The 22,542-nt window shown below is 44.9% G+C and overlaps 1 protein-coding gene across 1 annotated transcript in view; it reads right to left on the bottom strand.

Moving 5' to 3' along the window:
- Nucleotides 1-977: 977 nt before the first annotated feature.
- Nucleotides 978-22,542, bottom strand: part of LOC121007422 — a 52,221-nt gene continuing 30,656 nt past the window's right edge. Inside the window, exons 5-11 of the mRNA XM_040439343.1 lie at nt 22,131-22,493; nt 19,452-19,763; nt 18,095-18,424; nt 6,267-6,572; nt 5,221-5,571; nt 3,688-3,748; nt 978-2,964 (exon numbers count right to left, since the gene is read on the bottom strand). Coding sequence (XP_040295277.1) covers nt 2,814-2,964; nt 3,688-3,748; nt 5,221-5,571; nt 6,267-6,572; nt 18,095-18,424; nt 19,452-19,763; nt 22,131-22,493 — 1,874 coding nt within the window. The 3' untranslated portion in view covers nt 978-2,813. The remainder of the gene's footprint in view (nt 2,965-3,687; nt 3,749-5,220; nt 5,572-6,266; nt 6,573-18,094; nt 18,425-19,451; nt 19,764-22,130; nt 22,494-22,542) is intronic.

The following is a 22,542-nucleotide window of genomic DNA, read 5'->3' as shown; positions in this document are numbered from 1 at the left end:
AACGCGCCCAGGGGGTCAAGCGCAGACGTCAATCTTACCTTGAGATGGTGACGTCATGACTCTAAGAAATCTGAACAACCTAGAACCTTCTGATCAGAGTAGGTACTCTCACAGCCTTAGCACTGGAACAGCAAAAGTCAAGATCAGCTGCACACAGGAACTGAGTGCAACACTGACCCTGCCAGCAGCCTGGCCTTATATAGCAGGAAGGGGAGGACCAGGGGGAGGAGGAGTAACAGCTCCTCCCCCAAAAATCTCCAGGCTCCCCACTGAGGGACCCATTTATAAAAAACGAAATTTTATTAGCAACTTAATCGAATTCGCTCCTCCCCCCCTCCTCCACAAGCACATCAGCTAATTTGCGCTAACTCGCGCTAATCTTTATCGCGGCGGCGTCTCTTTTTTTTTTTTTTTTTCCGGACCGGAAGTGACAATGACGCACTTCCGGTCTCGCGTCCGATACACCGGAGCTGAGAAACGATCTCAGGGCCGGCCGCAGTTTACAGAGGAGGTAGGAGGGGAGAGCAGGAGCGGAGAGGAGACAGGGGGGAGGGAGCTCCCAGCTCCGCTTACTGAGTACACCCTGTCAGAACTTACCGGCTACCTGCAGCCAGACCGTCTCCATACTTACGCTCCCAGCCAGGCAGGGACCCTGTAAAAGAAAATTGTAACATTAAGACAAAATAAAAGCAGAACTTCAGCAAGTTTTTCCCCCAACTACTGAGGGAGAGACTCTGAATAGAGTCGAGCCTGTCAGACCAACACACAGGACAAAATAAAAGCAACTAGCCCTGTGTGAGGGCGGCCTATATAAGGAGGGGGGAGTTAATTAATTAATTAATTACTAGAGATGCAGAATTTTATTCAGCAAAAATTCCGCCTGTCCTGACCAGCTTCACAGGGGCGAATACCCCCCCCCACTTGTGCTGCTGGTTAGGACGAAAGGGAAGAGAGTTCTCCGGCGTCTGAGCGGGGATCACATGGCCACCAGTGTTGGCCACGTGTCCAAAGAAATGGACCACATGACGCTGGTGTTGCCAGGGCACCAGTGATGCTGGAACCGTGCGGCTACCGAAAGAAATTCAAAGTGAGAACGCTACAATAGCTGAATATAATAAGAATATTAGGGAAACCTAACATTACTAAAATAACTGAAATATAAAACTATATCAATGAATTTGGAGAGGTATGATTAGAAATAAATATATGATTTTATAAAAACATATATAAAAGTGTATAGTATTATCATGCAAAAAATATTACTGTACATAAATAATGGGTTTCATTTTTAGACCCAATATTGCAATACATAACATTATTTTCATTAATTAAACCAATTCTGTAATGGATATGTAATGAGAAGGCATCGAAACCAAAGGTGCGGACCTTATTATAAAATAGGCTATTCCTCGGTGACTACTTAAAAACTATAATTATGATCTTAGGCTAGATATTACCCTATACCCAATTATAAATTAGATTCAGGGTTTGAATGTGTATTGGATAAGCAACAGTCTAAGTTGTGGGATAAAATGTGCTGGTGCTTAATAAAAGCGCCAAAATGGGCACTCTTTTCCATTTTCACTATGCCTAGTGAATCTTTCAAATAAGGCCATAGGAAATAAAGGGATCTCATCGTCCATGGACTTTAATTGGGATCCCCTGCCTGGGGTCAGTGCTTATGATATAGAGCTTTTTAGGTGCCCCAGTTCCAATTTTCACTGATTTATTTTGAAAGCTTCGTTAAGACCATTAGGATTCAAACAGTTCAGCTTGAAAATCCAGAACATTTCCCGTCTTTTTAAAGCTTCACCAGTATTTCAACAGTCATTTGGTATTTTTCGATGGGTATTACTTTAAAGCCTACAAAGCTCCCCTCGTGGTGTTCAGCCGCATGGCGAGAAACACAAGGCTGAAGGTATTTTTTCTTTATATTAGACCTATGTTTAAGTGTCTGTATAGTACGACCAACATATTGTAATCCACAGGGGCATTCCAATAAATAGATAAGGTTTTGAGATCCGCAATCTAGGTGGGACAGCCATATGGTGGAGCAGCAAAGGCATCTGGATAGATTACTTTTAAAACTGCCCACAGTTGCAAAGGTCCCACTCACCCCAGAGGCAGCGAGAGAAGCTGACATCACAGGTCATGTGACCCTCAGTGAAATCTGAGAAAGCAGCAACTGTAGATGCAGTAAGTGCACGGTAACGCCTTTACATTTAATTAGTTAGAAACATACAAAGAACAAAAAAATAACTTGGACAGCCCCTTTAAGGTACCAGCAGCACACATGATTGTGAGCACTCACTTAAATAAGTCTCTGTTTCATTAGTAGAGCACTGTTGCTGTTCCTATGTGCACATTTTAGCAGGCAGCAGAAACTTTACAAGTCTGTTCAGAGGGACAGTATTTTTGGCCCATCAGAGAGCAGCCTGTGATGTCCCTGGTGGACTAGTGGTGAATACATACCATATGCACACCCACCTCACTTATCAATTACTGCTGCAGATTACTAAGTCACTTCATATAGCTTTACTGTAATTTGTGACCGATCTCCCTATTATATCTCCTGCTGTAGCCACATACTGACTGCCCGGCAGTAATCCTGTACATGGGTCTTATAGGTCTCCCTCTACTTTCTTCCAGAAGAAGAGTATAACTGAGGCTGCAGCATGAATCCATGTAATATCCTCACCTTTCACCTGGGTGCTGATCATCTGGTATTAAAACTGGTAACTGTGGGCAGTAATACACCACACACAGACATCCGCTGTATTCTGTATATATCCCCTGATCTGTAATAAAGGACATTAACTTCCATTGTCTTTTTCAAGAGTCAAGTTTTTTGTTTCTTCTTGAACTTCTGCTCCTCTGTCCTCAGTGGTCTTGTCTTCTTCTGTGGCTTCTTCTGCGTTCTCAATCTCATCGTTGCTGGTCTTAGAGCTGAACATTTCTTTCATCCTACAGAAGACACAGATTATTTCTCTTTTAAACATTATTTCTAAAGATAAAACCATCTGGCGGTTCCTGTCTTGTTGTTCTGCACACAGGAGATGTCTGTCCATGGTCCAGCTGTTTATCTTACTGATCAGCAGCTTGTACCATCTGCAGGTCATATAATGATCTATGGGCACAGAGATAACACCCTGATCATCTGGGACTGAGCAGAGGAGACCAGAAGACTGTATAATGCAAATCATGAGAGGACGGTCCCTGTATAGACCGGGGAAATACTGAGCTGCGGGTGGAAATGGACTTCACATGGTGCTGTCATAATCGTGGTGGCAATAGTAATAATAAAGATGATATAAATGGCACCAACATGATCCACTGCACCTTACATCCAGGAGAAAGTAATATCTCACAATGAAAGAAAAGGAACCAACCCTAAGAGGTTACAATCTAATGCAGTTTGTGATCTGGACGATGTGTGGAGTCACTGATAGGGGAGATACAACATAAAGATGCCCTCACAGCCAGCTCAGACCCCTATTAATTCCCCAGCTGGGGGAACCATGGCCGCGAGCTATAGACCCCCAGAAATCTCCGGCACAGTCCTCTGGCTGATCTCAGTGCAGACAGATGTGACGGCGATCAGTGACTGTGTCCTCACCGACTAATAGATGGTGCGATCAGTGATCTCGTTTACTGTACAATAACTCATCAGGATTAAGAGTAACTTACGAATGGGTGAAGGTCTCAAAGCCTTGAGTGACGTCGTCAACAATGGTTTTCTTTTTCACACCTGACACAGAATGGAATTATTAGAAAATGAAACATCAAGGTTGGATAGGAGAGAACTAACTGTTGGGGGTCGATTGCTTGGACCTACACTGATACCAAGAACAGTGGTCCTGTTCCCTCCTCCTAATGGAGTATCAGGTTGATAACGCGCCCTGCCGCCGCTTCATTCGTTCCCTGTACTCGGCTATCTCCAGCAGTCCCATACAGAATGAATGGAGCAGCAGGGCACATGCACAACCTGCTTCCATTAGGAATTAATGGGGGTCCCAGCAGTAAGACCTCCAATGATCAGTTGTTATACCCTCTCCAAGGGATAACTTTTAGGATATGTTGACATGGCTAAAATCCACAGGAGAAAAATTAGTAGCTGAAAACAGGTCGTCTTTGGTGGCAGAAGAGTTTTTGGTTGGGCTTTTCTGCTTCCTCGTGAACTTCTATGGAATTCATAACCAAATCTGCTTCCTCTGCCTCTTTCACATGTCAGTGAATCATGGACGTGTGCTGTCCGTGGTCTCCATGGACCGCTCATGAAGCCATCGACATTAATGTGCGTATTCACACATCAGTGTTTTTCCATGGACTGTGGGTCCGTAGTGACACCATGGAGGCATGCACTATTTTGTCTGTTGTTACGGATCCCTCACTTACACTACAGTCTATTCATCCGTGAAAACCACGGACACAACACGGCATCCTTGTTCTGTCAGTGATTGTCAGGCACAATTGCTAGGAGATGCTCAGTGTACGTGGAATATGGATGACACGTGGAGGGCAATAAATGGACACACAGACCTAGCATGGATTCATCACGGATATCACAGACATGTAAAAGAGGCCTAAGTAGTTACATGTCACTTCTGAAGAGTTTTTAAAATCAGCTACTGAAAAAACCTCTCCAGTTTGTACAGGCTGCGCAGATGGTTACGTGTTTTACATTGAAGTCATTGGGAAACGGTGGAGTTCTGAATGTGGATTCAAGCAGCAGAAAACAGGCTGCACAGGTGTGAACATGCCCTAAAACTTGGCAAAACTTCTTTTAAATGTTTTTTGCTTCTTCTTAATCACATTAATGCCAATGCAACAGGAGGCAGAATTGGGCGTCATATTTATCATTGCTGTCCGGTATACTGACCCACTTTTTCACACCAATAACATTAATGATCCCAGTGTTAGATCAGTGGGGGCCTAACTGCCTAGACCACCGCCAATTTCTGACAGAACTCTATAAGTGATATGGAAACGTTCCTGACTGCTGTTATATCCTGTATGGCTTGTAGGAACACCTCGAGGCTCTTGACTGTGCGGTACAGTCGGCAGGTGCCCTCAACCTATGCACAGACATCGATGATAACGTTGATATCCAGCATCCTCCTCAGATATCCATATTATCCAACAATAACTCAGGATAATAGAGTTTGTTTTGTTCCAAAGCAAAGAATCTGGAGATGTATTAGTAAGGGTCCTGACACTCACCTATGTGTAGGGGTCGGGTGCTGGTCTCTATGGGGGGCTCCAGGCTGGGATGCTTCACTCTGCAGAGGATTTCTGATCCTTCGTCTGAACTTATTAATGGGGTAAAAGTCAGTGAAGCTTCACAGGAGTAAGTTTTATCTTTCTGTCTCTTCTTCTGTGAGATCTTGTAATTATTCTCCGTCTTTGTTGATTCTATGGGCAGAGCCGTCAGGTTTCCATCCCTCTTTATGAACCAGCTAACAGATAGAAGATCAGGGAAATATCCGGATATATCGCAGGTCAGTGTGGCTGATTTACCATCTTCCAGCTCAGGTCCCCGGATAGATCCAACATGTGGAGTCCAGGGCAGATCTGTAACGTGTGGAGTAAGATGAGCTTTTTACAATGGGCTGTATATAAGCGTCACAGCATATAAGCCTGACCACCAATGCTGGAATGTAGGGTGGTCGTAACCATGGAAACAAGCAGTGTATAATGTGATGGAATATGGATAATAATACATTAGTAAGTGCCTTGTATTAACTTCCTCTACATAATGAATGTTATTTTCCCTGTAACCACTGAGCCATTGTGCTGCCCTACGTTGGTCATTCAGATAAATATCCAGACCTGTAATGACGGACCGGCTCGGTCTGGCAATGCGGTCACTGCTCTTACAGACTGGCCATTTTGATCCCAACAAGAGGGGTCCCTGTCCAGCACTTCTCCTGTGTCCAGCCAACCTCCCTCTCCTGTCCTGGCTGTGCGCAGCTGTCACTGTCCTGGTGCTCGTGGCCCCGTCCTTGCCTAGTCTTCAGGTTAGCATTTCTGTGTATATTATGTTACTAATCCATGCTGCTTTCATGACTTCCTTGCAGCTCAGATTTGGACCTCAACTCTGTATTCTGGCGATACATCGGATCTCTAATGGTGCTTAGTACAGTAGACCCCATGGCTCTCCTGCCCAGCTCAAATGTCTATCATCCCACATCCATGCCTGACGTCCTCAGCGGTGGACTGGTCACCAATTAGTGTCTACTGCAGGGAGAAAAGACAGACATTATTACCTCTGATACTCAGTGATCTTGTCTCTGGCGTCTCCATAGCCTCGTGTTTCCACGTTACAATGATTTTCATCTCCGGATCATTGAATGAATTATTAGAAATCCGGACAACACTGGTGACGTCATATGTGAGATCTTTCTGTGATCTGAAGGTTTGCTCCGGTGATAATCCATATTTACCAGATGTATTTTCCCAGTGCCAGGAGATTTTGATATCTTTTGGGTAAAACTTCTGTAGATTCAGAGAGAACTGAACACGAGATGATTTTGTCATAGAGATCTGTATAGGATCCGGCATCTGGGGTTCAGCTGGAAGAGAAGAAGCAGAAGACTGGTCCAGTGTCTATACTGGGAGTAGTGGATTATTATATGCATATTCCAGGTCTGCCCTCCTAGAACTAGAAATGATCTATCAGCAATTACAACCCCCCACATCTTAAATAGGGCAGACATTTAATTTCTTACCAGAAACGAGACAAGTTGAAGCCAATGACTGTGATTGCACTTCTGCAGATTAGTCCTTTCCTGCATTACATGTACACGCACATAGTAGAGGCCCCTTCTCTGCATTTGGACATACATGTACCGCACTTGATGGCAGCCATGGGGGGCACAGGAGCTGCTCGCCTCTACAGGATGGCTGACATGTAGAAAAACTGCAGCACTCTGCTTATATCAGAATCTCCAAGGTAAGCGAGAACGTAAGATAAGCGAATGTGATCAATTAGATATGGAAATCCATAGTTAAGGACAAGGACATCCCCTTCCTACCTTTCTACCTACTACAAATATACGGCAGTGCTGGGAAAGCGGGGACAGTCATCACATTAATCCGTATCTCCAAGGCAGTGTCTGACAGTCATCTCTCCAAGCCGAGCATCGGTGTGTGGCCATGCAGTGACGTCATCGCATTAAATGCAGCTAAGAATCTCAGCGCTGGGGACAGCAGCGCATGTGCTGTGGATCACAAGAGCGCATCATGGTTTCTTAGTAACCGCCATCATATTGCAGTTTAGAATATCTCCATCTTAGGACACCTACTAAGGGTCCATTCACACGTCTGTATGAATGGGTCCGCATCCGTTCCGCAATTTTGCCAAATGGGTTCGGACCCATTTATTTGTGCTGTCCACATCCGTAGTTCCGTTCCACGGCCCCGCAAAAAAGATAGAGCATTTACTATTCTTGTCCGCAGCCATGTTCAAGCATAGGCATTTCTATTACAGGGCCGGCCATGTGTGGCCTGCAAAATGCAGAACGCACATGGCCGATATCCGTGTTTTGGGGATCCACAAAACACTTGCAGACGTGTGAATGGATGCTAAAAGTGCCTCGTATCAGCTGCCCATGTATGCTGGACCATAAATAGTTTAATGCTCTTATAAAGAGGAACCCAACAAGCGTCTTGCAGGTCCGATACCTTTTAATGGGCAATAAAAATAGAAGCAAAGACGTTACATAGCGAGATTTCCAGACATCAGTCGCTTCATCAGGTGTGCTACAAGAGCACGGTTATAACTAAGAACGCTACAGTTCGAAACACGTCAATTGTGCGGTGGTGTAAGGTGGTGTCCACATGCTGTAATTTGTTACCGAAAATAAAGACAAAGCAACGAAACAATTTACAAGTGCTGGAACTTTCTATTTATTTATCTGTATTTATTTATTTTATGCACTTATTTAGCGCTACTATATTCCGCAGCGCTTTAGAGACATTAGCGTCACACTGTCCCCAATGGGGCTCACGATCTAAGGTCCCTATCAGCGTGTCAGTGGAGTGTGAAGAAACAGCCATATATATATAATAAGAGCAGAGACGCGGTGTGATGAATGGATATTTGAAAAACAACTGAATATCAAACATTTTGAGAATGAGCCCTTAGTTGTCTTACAGATAAGGGGTGTGGGAGTTTTCTAGTCTAATCTGATGTGACCTCACAGACCTGGTGCCCCCTTTGTCTATAGCAGACTTTTCCCATCTTGTAGTGGCCATAAATCCCTGGGACAATTTCAGGCCAGTATTCAGTGTGTCATAAATCTGTATTCCCAAATTCTCCTGGCTCTTTTTATTTGAAATTGCCTTTTAATATAACATCACTTACATTATGTCCTCGGCTACAACACGCTCAGCCTTCTTATTAATTGTGTGGGAAGGGATCTCATTTTTGCTTTAGGTTTCTGTCTAGTTTCTCCAACTGAGAGGCTCCCAAAAGGACGTAAAGTGTAGAGAATAAGGTCCATAACATTGGATGTAGAACATGTGAATGTCCCGAGGATCCTATAGTGCTGCTGTGTGTTGGGGATTCGGATCTTGTCATCATTACATGGGAACAGGTTTCTTACATTGCAGGGATAAGTTCCTTTTTGTGTGGTACGGGGTAATAATCTGATCAGAATATTTCTCAGATTTGAAGGTCGTCGGTAACATGACAAGGGAGGATCTGGGGAAATAGTTTTTAGCTGGTCGTCCTTATCTAGGACATGGATGCTGTATTTTTCTCAGGACTTCTAGTTGTGGATTGTAGGCCAATAAGAGAGGTACACGCTGGTTCCCTTTCTTTTTTCTTGTACTGGAGAAGTTGACATCTGAGTATCTTGGTGGCTCTTGTGAATTCAGAAATACACTTAATCAGCAAAGATGTGCAGTCAGTCCCTGATCATTTCATTAAAATGAGACAAAATATTGCACAGCTGAGGTTCAGGATCATAGATGGGATACCAAGACCAAGGAAACCACGCAGCCCTGGCCCCATAGAAGTGAATGGGGCTGCGTGAAAATCGCATTGCATCCGCAAGCAAGTGCGGATGTGATGCGTTTTTCACGGATGGTTGCTAAGAGATGTTATTTGTAAACATTCAGTTGTTTATCTCGCGCATGCAAAACCCATTAAATCACATTGCACCCGTGCGATAAAAACTGAACGCGATCGCAAACGAAACTTAATATACTTGCTTGCGAAATCACGCATTTTTCACTGAACACAACCGCAACGCATTCAGACCTTATCCGCTCACACTGGTCTGCAAGGGGCCTAAGTCTTAACTTTTTTTCATTTTTCCGTTCACATATCCATATAAGGGCTTGTTTTTTGCGGGACAAGTTGTACTTTCTAATGTCCTCATTTAATATGGCCTACAATGTAGTGGAAAGAGGGAAAACATTTCCAAATAGTGTGGAATTGGAATATAAAAATGCAATTCCTCCACAGTTTTACAGATTTTGTCCCTACGGTGTTCCCTGTGTCAAAACTGACCTGTGCCCTTAATTCTCTAGATCAGTACGAAACCACATATGTATAGGTTTTATGTCTAAATACTGTAAAAATAAATAAAAACTTTGAATTTTTTTTACATTACCATATTCTGACCCCCATAACTTTTTATAGTTTGTCTACTGAGCTGACTGGGAGCTCATTTTTTTGCAGGATAATCTCTTGTTTTTATTGATCACATTTTATTAAATTGTTTTGGGTAAGAGATGCAATGAAAAAAATGGCAAATAGGCCATTTTGATATTTTGTTCCGTTACACCATTTGCCTATTGGAAAAATATTTTTATATTTTAATAGTACGGGCGTTTTCGGACGCGAGGATGTTTATAATATTTATGCTATGTTTTTATCATTTATTTATTTTATTTTTTATTCTAAAGAAAGGGGGGTGAATTTAATTTATATATATAATTTTTTTTTTACTTTTTTATGTTTTTGTAGCCTAGAAGACTACAATGTTAAATTTTTTTTATAAATTATTTTTTTTAAACCCATAGGGTGTATAGTATTGTATGAATTACTGATTTCTTATGTTGGCCTGCTGGCCAACATAGTAACTGCACTTCTAATACGCTGGGTCTCTTCAGAGAGACCCAGCCTATTAGGATTCATTATCGGAGTGCACTTCTGGGTTTTTCACTCTTTAGATGCCATAATCACACTTGATCACGGCATCTAAAGGCTGTAATGACCGAGATCATGGTGCCTGCTGCACGCGCGAGTGGTCATTAGCCAAACTCCTCTGCTGTTTGAAACATCAGGGAGCCACTGGCTATGGTGCCTGCTTCACACGCGAGTGGGCATCATGTTTAAACATCGCTTTGAACTAGTTGTGTTATGCCGACACCTTCAATTGCATTTTAATGACTTTTGTTACATTATCACAATGAGTTAAGAAAATTGAGTTAAGAGTGTGTGTGTGAATTAGGTACTGCAAGAGATATTCTGTCTAAATTGCAATGCACTAATTACTGTGCTTCCTTTGGGCCCAAAGTGCATGTAAGGCCTCATGCACACGACAGTATTTTTTCATGATCCGCAAAACGGGGTTCCGTTGGTCAGTGACCGTTTTTTCGTCCGTGGGTCTTCCTTGATTTTTGGAGGATTCACGGACATGAAAAAAAAGCCTGGCCGTGCGGAGCCAAACGGATCCGTCCTGACTTACAATGCAAGTCAATGGGGACGGATCCGTTTGACGTTGACACAATATGGTGCAATTGTAAACGGATCCGTCCCCCATTGACTTTCAATGTAAAGTCAGGAGTTAATATACCATAGGATCGGAGTTTTCTCCAATCCGATGGTATATTTTAACTTGAAGCGTCCCCATCACCATGGGAACGCCTCTATGTTAGAATATACCATCGGATTTGAGTTAGATCGTGAAACTCAGATCCGACAGTATATTCTAACACAGAGGCGTTCCCATGGTGATGGGGACGCTTCAAGTTAGAATATACTGAGAACTGTGTACATGACTGCCCCCTGCTGCCTGGCAGCACCCGATCTCTCACAGGGGGCTGTGATCAGCACAATTAACCCTTCAGGTGCCGCACCTAAAGGTTAATTGTGCGTATCATAGCCCCCTGTGAGAGATCAGGGGCTGCCAGGCAGCAGGGGGCAGACCCCCCTCCCTCCCTAGTTTGAATATCATTGGTGGCCAGTGTGCGGCCCCCCCCCGCCCCCCTCCCTCCCTCTATTGTATTATAATTGGTGGCCAGTGTGCGCCCCCCCCTCCCTCCCTCTATTGTATTATCATTGGTGGCCAGTGTGCGGCCCCCCCCCCTCCCTCCCTCCCTCTATTGTATTATTTTCATTGGTGGCACAGTGTGCGGCCCCCCCCCCCCTACCCTATTGTATTATCATTGGTGGCCAGTGTGCGGCCTCCCCTCTCTCTCCCCCCCCCGATCATTGGTGGCAGCGGAGAGTTCCGATCGGAGTCCCAGTTTAATCGCTGGGGCTCCGATCGGTAACCATGGCAACCAGGACGCTACTGCAGTCCTGGTTGCCATGGTTACTTAGCAATATTAGAAGCATCATACTTACCTGCTGCGCTGTGTGTGACTGGCTGGGAGCTCCTCCTACTGGTAAGTGACAGGTCTGTGCGGCGCATTGCTTAATGATCTGTCACTTACCAGTAGGAGGAGCTACCGGCCGGTCACAGACAGCGCAGCAGGTAAGTATGATCGGGGGAAGGGGGGGATGGGGAGAGGGGAGGCCGCACACTGGCCACCAATGATATTAATACAATAGAGGGGGGGCCGGGGGGGGCGCAAACTGGCCACCAATGAAATTAAAACTGGGGAGGGAGGGGGGTCTGCCCCCTGCTGCCTGGCAGCCCCTGATCTCTTATAGGGGGCTATGATATGCACAATTAACCCCTCAGGTGCAGCACCTGAGGGGTTAATTGTGCGGATCACAGCCCCCTGTAAGAGATCGGGTGCTGCCAGGCAGCAGGGGGCAGTCATGTACACAGTTCGTAGTATATTCTAACTAGAAGGGCCCCTCAACAGTATTATAAAATTACATTATTTACAGAGACACTGCAGAAAACGGATGGAGCGGCTGCCAGGCCTTGTCTGAGAGAACGATCTTCACTAGCCTCAGGAGTAGGGTTGTACAGGAAGAGGGGGTTGGAAAGAAGTTGCTGGGGTTGGTGGGGCCCTATTTAAAAATTTTCTGTGGAGCCCAATCATTTCTAGTTATGCCACTGGTTATTTCCATCAGTTACTGTGAGCCAAAACTAAGTGCTGGTGCATATCTTTCCATTATATCTCATCTCTGAGGAGGCTTCACTACAGGCTTTGGCTCACAATAACTGATACAATAACTGATGTATGAACTCGGCCTGAGCAGAGCACATGAACTACTGTTCCAATTGGGACTGGCTGAGATTCTTAGCTGCATTTAATGCGATGACATCACTGCATGGCCACACACCGATGCATGCTCGGCTTGGAGAGATGAATGTCAGACACACTGCCCTGGAGATACGGATTAATGTGATGACCGCTCCCAGTCTCCCAGCACTGCTCTATATTTGTAAGCACTATATAAAACTGTTCAATTCATGTTGGCATAGTAGGTGGAAAGGTAGGAAGGGGGTGTCCTTAAGGGGTTCTGTCATGAAGCATATTCTACAGTTTTCAAACCAGCACACGGATCTGAACTTTTGTAATTGTATGTAATAAAAAAAATTGTATAGTCATTGAGCTATTCAATAAACTGTATCTGTACAGCGCCACCTGCTGTTTGTTCTTTCCCATATTATTTGTCCGTCTCACTGAGCTGGTCGAGCGTGCTCAGTTTAAGGGTCCATTCACATGTCCACAACTGTTTTGCGGTCCGCAAATTGCGGATACGCAAAACACAAACACCGGCCATGTGCGTTCCGCATTTTGCGGACCTCACATGGCCGACACTATAATAGAAATGCCTTTTCTTGTCAGTGTCTGTGGACAAGAATAGGACATATTCAATTTTTTTGCGGTGCCGCGGAACGGAAACGTGGATGCGGACAGCACACTATGTGTTGTCCGCATCTTTTGTGGCCCCATGGGAAATGAATGGGTCCGCACCTGTTCTGCAAAATTGCGGAACTGATGCTGACCCATTTTGTGTACGTGTGAATGGACCCTAAATCTTCAACTGCCATCAGTCATATGTTTTGTGGTAGTGGTAGGGAGAGAGCTGCAGCAAAAAGACACACCCCCTGAACTACAGCAGAAAGGACACACCACCTGAACTACAGCAGAGAGGACACCCCCTTGAACTACAGCAGAAAGGACACACCCCCTGAACTACAGCAGAAAGGACACCCCCTTGAACTACAGCAGAAAGGACACACACCCTGAACTACAGCAGAAAGGACACACACCCTGAACTACAGCAGAAAGGACACACACCCTGAACTACAGCAGAAAGGACACACACCCTGAACTACAGCAGAAAGGACACACACCCTGAACTACAGCAGAAAGGACACACACCCTGAACTACAGCAGAAAGGACACACACCCTGAACTACAGCAGAAAGGACACACACCCTGAACTACAGCAGAAAGGACACACACCCTGAACTACAGCAGAAAGGACACACACCCTGAACTACAGCAGAAAGGACACACACCCTGAACTACAGCAGAAAGGACACACCACCTGAACTACAGCAGAAAGGACACACCACCTGAACTACAGCAGAAAGGACACACCACCTGAACTACAGCAGAAAGGACACACCACCTGAACTACAGCAGAAAGGACACACCACTTGAACTACAGCAGAAAGAACACGCCCCATGAGCTGCCAGGCTGAAGATAATTTAGCAGAGCAATTACAGCAGTGAATGGGGAGATCTCTGGACACATGTCAGGTACAGGGCTGGTTCCAGCTGTCTGGTTTTAATTTTTTTACATCAATCATAGCATAACCCCTTTAACAATGAATGAAAATATTTCATTGCTCACATGTTCATGATCTATGGGTACAGTATCACTGTGAGATCACTTGTTATCCTGTGTAAGCCAAAATGTTGATATGAAGTTCGGTCAATAAACAGACCTACGAGAAATTCATAAGGAGAGCGCTGCGGTTCTACAAGTGCGATAACAGGGGCGAGATCCGCGAGAGTGGACATTACAGCACTTCTCATACCATCAGCACCTAGAGGATGGCGGTGATTTTTCTTTTCTCCTGGCTTTTTAACCCATTCTACAGATGAGAGTTCTGACACAGGAAGGGATTTCACATTGTCGTGTCCCTATTAGACCTGGTAATAAGATCACTGAGGCTCACTGGGAAAGGCCTCATGCACACGACCGTTGTGTGCTTTGCGGTCTGCAAATTGCAGATCCGTAAAACACGAATGGCGTCCATGTGCGTTCCGCAATTTGCGGAACGGCACGGACAGCCGTTGATATAACTGCCTATTCTTGTCCGCAAAACGGACAAGAATAGGACAGGTTGTATTTTTTTGCAGACCACGGAACGGAGCAACGAATGCGGACAGCACACGGAGCGCTGTCCGCATCTTTTGCGGCCCCATTGAAGTGAATGGCTCCGCATCCAAACCGCAAAAACTGCGGCTCGGATGCGGACCAAAACAACGGCCGTGTGCATGAGGCCAAATTGTGACAGTCCTGGGCCCAATAATAGCCCCAATGCGGTCTGGACAAACTGTCTGTTTTGCTGTCATATAGAATTATTATGTACATTATGTGTAAAATATAAGAGTGAAACTGGATCGCACATACTCAATACTATGCTTTTATCTAACTGCTTCTCAGCGCAATTTATCGTTGAATGTTGAATGCTGTACATAAGGCATTAGTATAGAAATTAATCAAAAGTCATAGGCCCACTCACCACGACAAGGTTGCCTCTTTGAATGGGAACCTACTCCGAATTTGGCACAGCGCTGCACGGCAACCACCGGCGCAGCAGCACCGCACCAACAGGCAGTGGGACCCAGCGGTCAAACAGTGTCCCCGCTGTCTGGCAAAGCCACCCTGGCACTGGGCCCCACCGACCCACCAGCGCAGCACCAAAGCAAATTTTATACTAATGCCTCATGTACAGCATTTAACATACGGGTAGGTATACGATAAATTGTGCTGAGAAGAAGTTATTAGATAAAAGCATAGTATTGAGGATGTGCGATCCAGTTTCACTCTTATATTTTACATATTATGTACATTATGTTTAAAAAAATCATTAAAAATAAAAGTAAAGGTACTAAAAAAATTGAAATAAAATGCAAGATTTTTTTTCATCTTTAAATCTATCTTATTTACATACATACACTTATTATATAGCCCCCCACACCCACCTTTACCTTACAAAATAGTTATGCCCTACATTGATGGTTAATGGCATAAAAAAGGCAGAAAAGCATTTTTATATATTCCTCTATATTAAAAACATGAAATATTAAAAAAGTGAAATGTTATCGTACAGTTCCCCAACAATCCCTATAAAAGGCCTCAAATAGCTACATAGCCTCAGCGGAGCCCTCCCTTTTTTTTCTTTGCCTATATAGTGCAGGCTAAGAGTAAGACAGTGGCCCTGACAGTGGCTGGATTAACGTAGGGGCGGATGGAGCTGCAGCTCCAGGCCCCTGCATGAAAATAGGCCCAGCAGCCCGCATAGGCCAACCGGAGCTAGGCCCGCATAGGCCGCCTCGCTGAGATTGCCTGGCGGCCGCCCCGCAGCCCTTTAGTAGGACCGAACCGTGCCGACTGTCAGATGATGACAGGGCCGGCGCGCGAGGAGAAATCTCCCAGGCCGGCCCTTTACAGAACTCACCAGGACAGTGACAGCTGACAGATCAGGTCAGGTGACAGGTCAGCTGTGCCCGCCGCGCTGCGTCGTCACGTCAGACTCCTCCCCTGGGGCCTAGGCCATGCCGTAAAGTGAAAGACCGTGACGGCTGCTGCGCGCGGGAAGTTCTAAATTCTTCCTGTGTGGAGTCAGGGGTGCTGCCAGCGGTGAGTCGCGTTCAGCAGCCTTCAGTGTACTGCCCAGAAAACAACTCATAGGCGGTAAGTAAATCAGCATTGGCTCACCTCACCTATTATACTGTATACTGTATAATTTATACATGTCATTCAGGAGCATGGAAAAGCTGGGTGATGATTTTTTTCACCTAGCTTTTCCATGCTCCTGAATTGCATTTCTGCTTATAGGCATATATATCTTTATAATAGCTGAGCCTGATCTATTATAAACAGATCTGCCATTCAGGAGCATGGAAAAGCTAAGTGAGAAATAGTCACCTAGCTCTTCAATGCTCCTGAGTGGTATATCTGCTTATAATAGATCAGGTATTATAAACAGATATGCCTAAAGGCAGATTTGCCATTCAGGAGCATAGCATGGAAAAGTTAGGTGAGGAATTGTCACCTAGGTTTTCCATGCTCCTGAATGATATATCTGCTTATAATAGTTCAGCTATTACAAACAGATATGCCTAAAGGCAGATCTGCCATTCAGGAGCATGGAAAAGCTAGGTGACTGTTTCTCACCTAGCTTTTCCATGCTCCTGAATGGCAGATCTGCATATAATAGCTTGGCTATTATAAACATGTATGCATATAAGCAGATATGCCATTCAAAAGCATGGAAAACCTACTTTCTTGCCTACCTATCTTTTCCAAGCTCCTCAATGGCATATCTGCTTATAATAGATTAGCTTTTATAAACACATCTGCCATTCAGGAGCATGGAAAAGCTAGACGTGAATAGCTTTTTCATGCTCCTGAATGACATATCCAGCAGCACTAGTTAACTCCTTGGGGGGTGGCTATACATAATACAGCCATCTATATAGATGGCTGTATATTTAAACTGTGGCCAGAGATGTACACTTAGGCTAAGTTCACACAGCAGATTTTTCACTCGCAAACCCGTGCGTAAATCTGCTTCAAAATTACACATGGACTTTAGTCCAATAGACTTGAATGGGATTACGCAGACCCGTTCACACTTCAAACTTTATGCATGCGTATTTTCACATGTGTAATTTTGCGTAAATTCACACTTTATTTGTGCTATAAAAAGTTGCTTTGCGTTGCGTTTTCATTTTCTATAAAAAGGCCCATTAAAATCTTCTGCACCAGGCCCATGATGCTCTTAATCCGGCCCTGGCCCTTGTGTACACCTGTTTTATGTGTAATTTGTGGGTTACCAGCCATGCTGATTCCTTCTCCCCTCAGATATGGCTTACCTAATGGATCCTACATTTCCCGTCATGCATAGCTTTGCAGAGACAGAGAGGGCAGAGTCTCACCACACTGCACTGCAATGACAAGCCAGTGACACAGCTGCTGTCTCCTCACACTGCAGGGTCTCCATCTTCTCTTATGTGCAGCTCTATGCAATTACTATCGCACAAAACATTGTTCTTGGCCCACAAGTCAGCAGTGATGAGGTGGACGGCTGGATCCCCTCCTTCACTCCCTCAAAGGCGCAATCTAGTCAACACTATTGTTCTATATGACAGAATTGTATACAGAAACAGGAGACGTTTGGAGAGGTTTCACAAAGTATGGGGTTTATGGTGTAACACCCTTTCCTCCATACACAACATGGATTTCACCAGTCCGTAGCCTCCTTCCACCCTCTCATGGCATACTCACCGACTCTGAGGATATACCCTCAAGGGCTATGACATATCCTACCTATATGTTACTGTTTCCATTAGGATATACTGTGATCCTCATTACGGCGCCTCTCTCTGCTCTACCAGCACAATGGTTGTTATACTTTACAGTTTATACCGAACGTTTCTCCTGCAATGATATCTAATGAGCTGATACCGCATTTTCTGCCTGTAACTGCATTCTGTCTGTGTAGAGAGATGTTGGAGGATAAGGCAGCAGCACGGAGGCAGCAACATGTAGAGGACACCGGCGACCAGGACGCCGGATGGGATGGCGAGTGGCATGACAGCCGCGCCCAGAGGCAAGTATTGGCTGGTGATCTAACAAGGCGAAAATGAAACTAATTCTCATCTTCTTAATACCAAAAATAAATTCTTAAGAGGTCGTATAAACACTCACCAAGTACTTGTAGCCTCCCAGTGGTTTTCTCTATGGGTGTCTCCAGGGTGGGATGCTCCACCAGACATATATATTCTGCCCCCTGATGTGTCTCCAGTGTGGGGGTGATGGTCAGACTGGAGGTACAGTTACAGGTGTTATCGGCCGTTCTCCTGGATGTTATCCTCTGGTTCTCAGTCTCTTCATACATCTCATCTCCAGCACGTCTCCTCCATCTCACAGTGACTGCATCCGGGAAATACCCCGAGATATTACACTGCAGGGTGGCCGGGGTGCCATGAAGTAGACGGGGAATCTGGATCTCTTCTACAACTGGCTTCCATCTGTAATCTGCAGAACAGGACACAGGAAAGTTCTTGAATATTTTTTAACTAATTCTGAAAAAGCAATCGACTTGTGCAGATATAAAGGAAGTTTCATAGAAACTTTCAGGATGTCGTGTATTTTATCTGTTTCTATTTCATGTAAATTGAAGGCAGTGAAACATGTTTTGGTTTCCAAGGAACCCACATTCATCCTCATTCCTGCTATAAACGTAACAGTTCTTACTTCTGCTGTCCTCCTTGGAACTTAGGCTACTTTCACACCTGCGTTCGGGTGTCCGCTCGTGAGCTTCGTTTGAAGGCTCTCACAAGCGGCCCCGAACGGATCCGTACAGCCCCAATGCATTCTGAGTGGATGCGGATCCGCTCAGAATGCCTCAGTCTGGCAGCGTTCAGCCTCCGCTCAGCAAGCGGACACCCGAACGCAGCTTGCAGCGTTCGGGTGTCCGCCTGGCCGTGCGGAGCCAAACGGATCCGTATAGACTTACAATGTAAGTCAATGGGGACGGATCCGTTTGAAGTTGACACAATATGGTGCAATTTCAAACGGATCCGTCCCCCATTGACTTTCAATGTAAAGTCTGGACGGATCCGTCTGACTAACTTTCACACTTAGAATTTTTTCTGAACTATAATGCAGACGGATCCGTTCTGAACGGATACCATCGTTTGCATTATAGGAGCGGATCCGTCTGTGCAGACACCAGACGGACCCGCTCTGAACGCTAGTGTGAAAGTAGCCTAAGACAATTCTATGGTGAAAATTGCAAATGTACAAAAAGTTTTGCTGCTTTGGGTCTCCCTTGTCACTCTCCAAAAGTGATGGGAAAAGTAAATGGGTGTAGCAGGAAAAGGCAGGGGCCTCCCATGGACCAAAAGGTTTGCCACAATTTACACCAGAAATCGGTAAAAATTCTAAAGCAAATAAAGATACCTGCTCATAGCAATCGTAGATTAGTTTTTTCTCTGGAGGTGTGCACTTTATTTTAAGACATAAGAAATGATAATCTGAGTAATTCCTCTCAACATCTCACCTGAGTCTCGGATAGAGAGCTCCCTGGATTCTGCTTCTCCCAATGATTCATGGTCCCAGGTCACTCGGACTCTGAATCCTGGATCCTTGTGACGTTCCTCAGGGATTCTGACCTCACTGGAGACGCTGTAGGTTCTGTCAGGATTATCTGACCATGATTCAGTGGATGACAGGACTTCTTCTGGTTCTCCCACTCCACATGTCCATACAATCCTGATGTTTTTAGGATAAAATTTCTCCAGATTGAGTAAATACTTCATCTCTCCGGAGACAAACAGACTTCTTATTACTGTCTGTGACAGCTTGGGCTTTACTGAAATGTGAAGGACAGAATGAGGCAAACGTCCCCCAATATCTCAAGACGGCTCTTCATACAGGGTAAACAACTGCATCTTGTGACAAATCACTTTAGGGAAGATTGGGGACAAATATCAAGGGCAGCTCAGTCCCTTATGTTTTACCATTACACATATGTATCTTGCACTTGTCTTGTTTTCAGTAAATGTATTTATTTCACAATATATTGGGGAAAGCTAGGCCCCCAAAGTGACACTGAAAAACAATGCTTTCCCGGTGTTTGGACGAATACGTTTTAAGTGATTTAGTAATTATATTCTGCCCCATGTGAGGGTTGTCTCCTTTATATATCTCATGTGGTGATTCTCCTGAATTTCATCAATATATCATAATCTTGGCTGCTCATAAATATTAGCTGTTCTGCCCTTGTCTAGTCTTCTTGGAATACAATGTCTGTGTGTAAAGACATATGACAAGCCGAATCCCTCACTAAAGAAATCTGAAGGTACAAATACACGTCTCGACAGCACATATGTGTTTTCAAAGAAGATAGAGGAGCTAGTCAATTCCAGAAATCTAAGGCCCCTTTCATACGGGGCGAGTTTTCCGCGCAGGTGCAATGCGTGACGTAAACGCATAGCACTCGCACTGAATCCTGACCCATTCATTTCAATGGGGCGGTGTACATGAGCGATGTTTTTCACGCATCACTTGCGCGTTGCTTGAAAATCACAGCATGTTCTATATTCTGCGTTTTTTCACGCAAAGCAGGCCCCATAGAAGTGAATGGGGCTGTGTGAAAATCGCATTGCATCCGCAAGGAAGTGCGGATGCAATGCGATTTTCACGGATGGTTGCTAAGGAGATGATAATAAATAGGGATGAGGTCCATTCACTTTATTATTTTCCATTATAACATGGTTATAATGGAAAATAATAGCATTCTGAATACAGAATGCTTAGTACAATGTCCCTTGAGGGTTAAAAAATAATAAAAAAATTACTCACCTCATCCACTTGATCGCGCAACCGTTATCATCTTCTTTCTTCTTCTTGCAGGACCTGCCCTGACGTCATCGTGTTCACCATGTGACTGACTGAAATTGCGTGCGCACTTGCGCGGGTTTCCCGCAATGCATCCGGACAAAATCCGCGACGCCCGTGTGAAAGAGGCCTAAGGCCTTATTATGGCGTAGTCTGTGACCACTGCGGCTCCTCTCCCACTGGTGGACGCAGCTGCTGCCTCGCTCACATGATCCATAGTTTCAGGGCTATCCCGTCTGCCATATTAGCAAAGCTCCTTCCATGCAAGCTGAGGCCTGAGATACACAAATAGCAAAATAGTGGGCAGGCACTCAAACCTGCAACACCCTGGATTATAGTCAATATATAGTGTTAACAAGTATTAAATTCCATTTATTGTAAAAGTGTTTCACATATAGCAATGAAATATAGTAATGGAGGAAGGAGTACGATATACTCCAAAACACGTCTGGCTGGTTCATGGTGAGGATCACTTGTGAACAGCAGTGATGGCCAGTTTGCATTGCTCGCCCGCGAACCCATGCGGGCTGCCATCTTTTCTCACAAGTCCGGCGAGGCACAGGTAAGCCCTTACTTGTGCCTGTGCGCGAGCCGGTTTGAAATCAAATGCGGTCACCGGGAGCAGGCAATTCCGAGAACAGCCGCTGGGGGCCTTCATCGGGCTGTTCTCGGAACTGCCTGCTCCCGCTGACCGCATTTTTTTCAGACCGGTTCGCGCACAGGTAAGGGCTTACCTGTGCCTCGCCGGACTTGTGAGAAAAGATGGCAGCCCGCATGTGTTTGCGGGCAAACAATGCAAACTGGCCATCACTGGTGAACACCATACCTCCCTGCCTGACGGTACAAGCACATTTGAAAGCAATACAGCTCGCCGGATCCGCGCACTGAACCACGTGCAGCGTGCACGCTGAAGAGACACCGCCGGGATCGGCACATTCACAGAAGGTGGTAAGACGCACAAGTGTAAACCATAAAACATTCCTATACGCTGTAGATGTACTATATCCTGTAAATGAGATGGAGGCTTTGTTGCAGCAGTAAAATCTCTTCTGCTAAGGACATCTCACAGGCAGATGCAGACATTTGGATATGCTGACTATTCATCAGCCACATATTATACACAGTTTGATTGTCTCTAATTTTGTCATGGTATAAAGCTGTTGAAATATCAGACATTGACTATAGGGTAGCTACATCCACTAGGAAAGAGCCTTGTTTCTCTTGGAAGACAGCTAATCTCTAGTGCTGACTAATGTCACCGCATATCAATCTCTATCTGACCATGCACTTTCAATTATATACACACATATACACCAATCATAGTGTCAGGATATCTCACCATAAATCGTCTTACAGTGAAACTTCTTCTCATCATTATGTTGACTGGAGACCCCTCTACAGATGAAGGTGACATCTTTGTGTCTTTCCATATTGGGTATGAAGCTCAGTGATGATAAGTACTGATGTCCCTCTCGTTGTGATCTGATCACATAGGACGCATCCAGTAAGCTCTCCTCTTCTTCTTCAGAATGTTCTCTCACCTGAGACGTCTGGATCTCCTGGATCTGTCCAGCTCTTCTCATCAGCCAGGTCACACACAGGTTCTCGGGGCAGTTGTCCACTGTGTAGTACAGGGTGGCCTCCTCTCCATCAATCAGCTTAGGAGGACCCTCAATGTCTCTTACTATGAACGGTCCGCTAACTGTCAGAAAAGTATTAAAATGCTCAGATTTCTCTTCAAATTACATTAG

Source organism: Bufo bufo, chromosome 7, assembly GCF_905171765.1.
Source record: "Bufo bufo chromosome 7, aBufBuf1.1, whole genome shotgun sequence".
Classification (NCBI taxonomy): Eukaryota; Metazoa; Chordata; class Amphibia; order Anura; family Bufonidae; genus Bufo; species Bufo bufo.
This window is presented reverse-complemented; position numbering and strand designations above follow the sequence as displayed.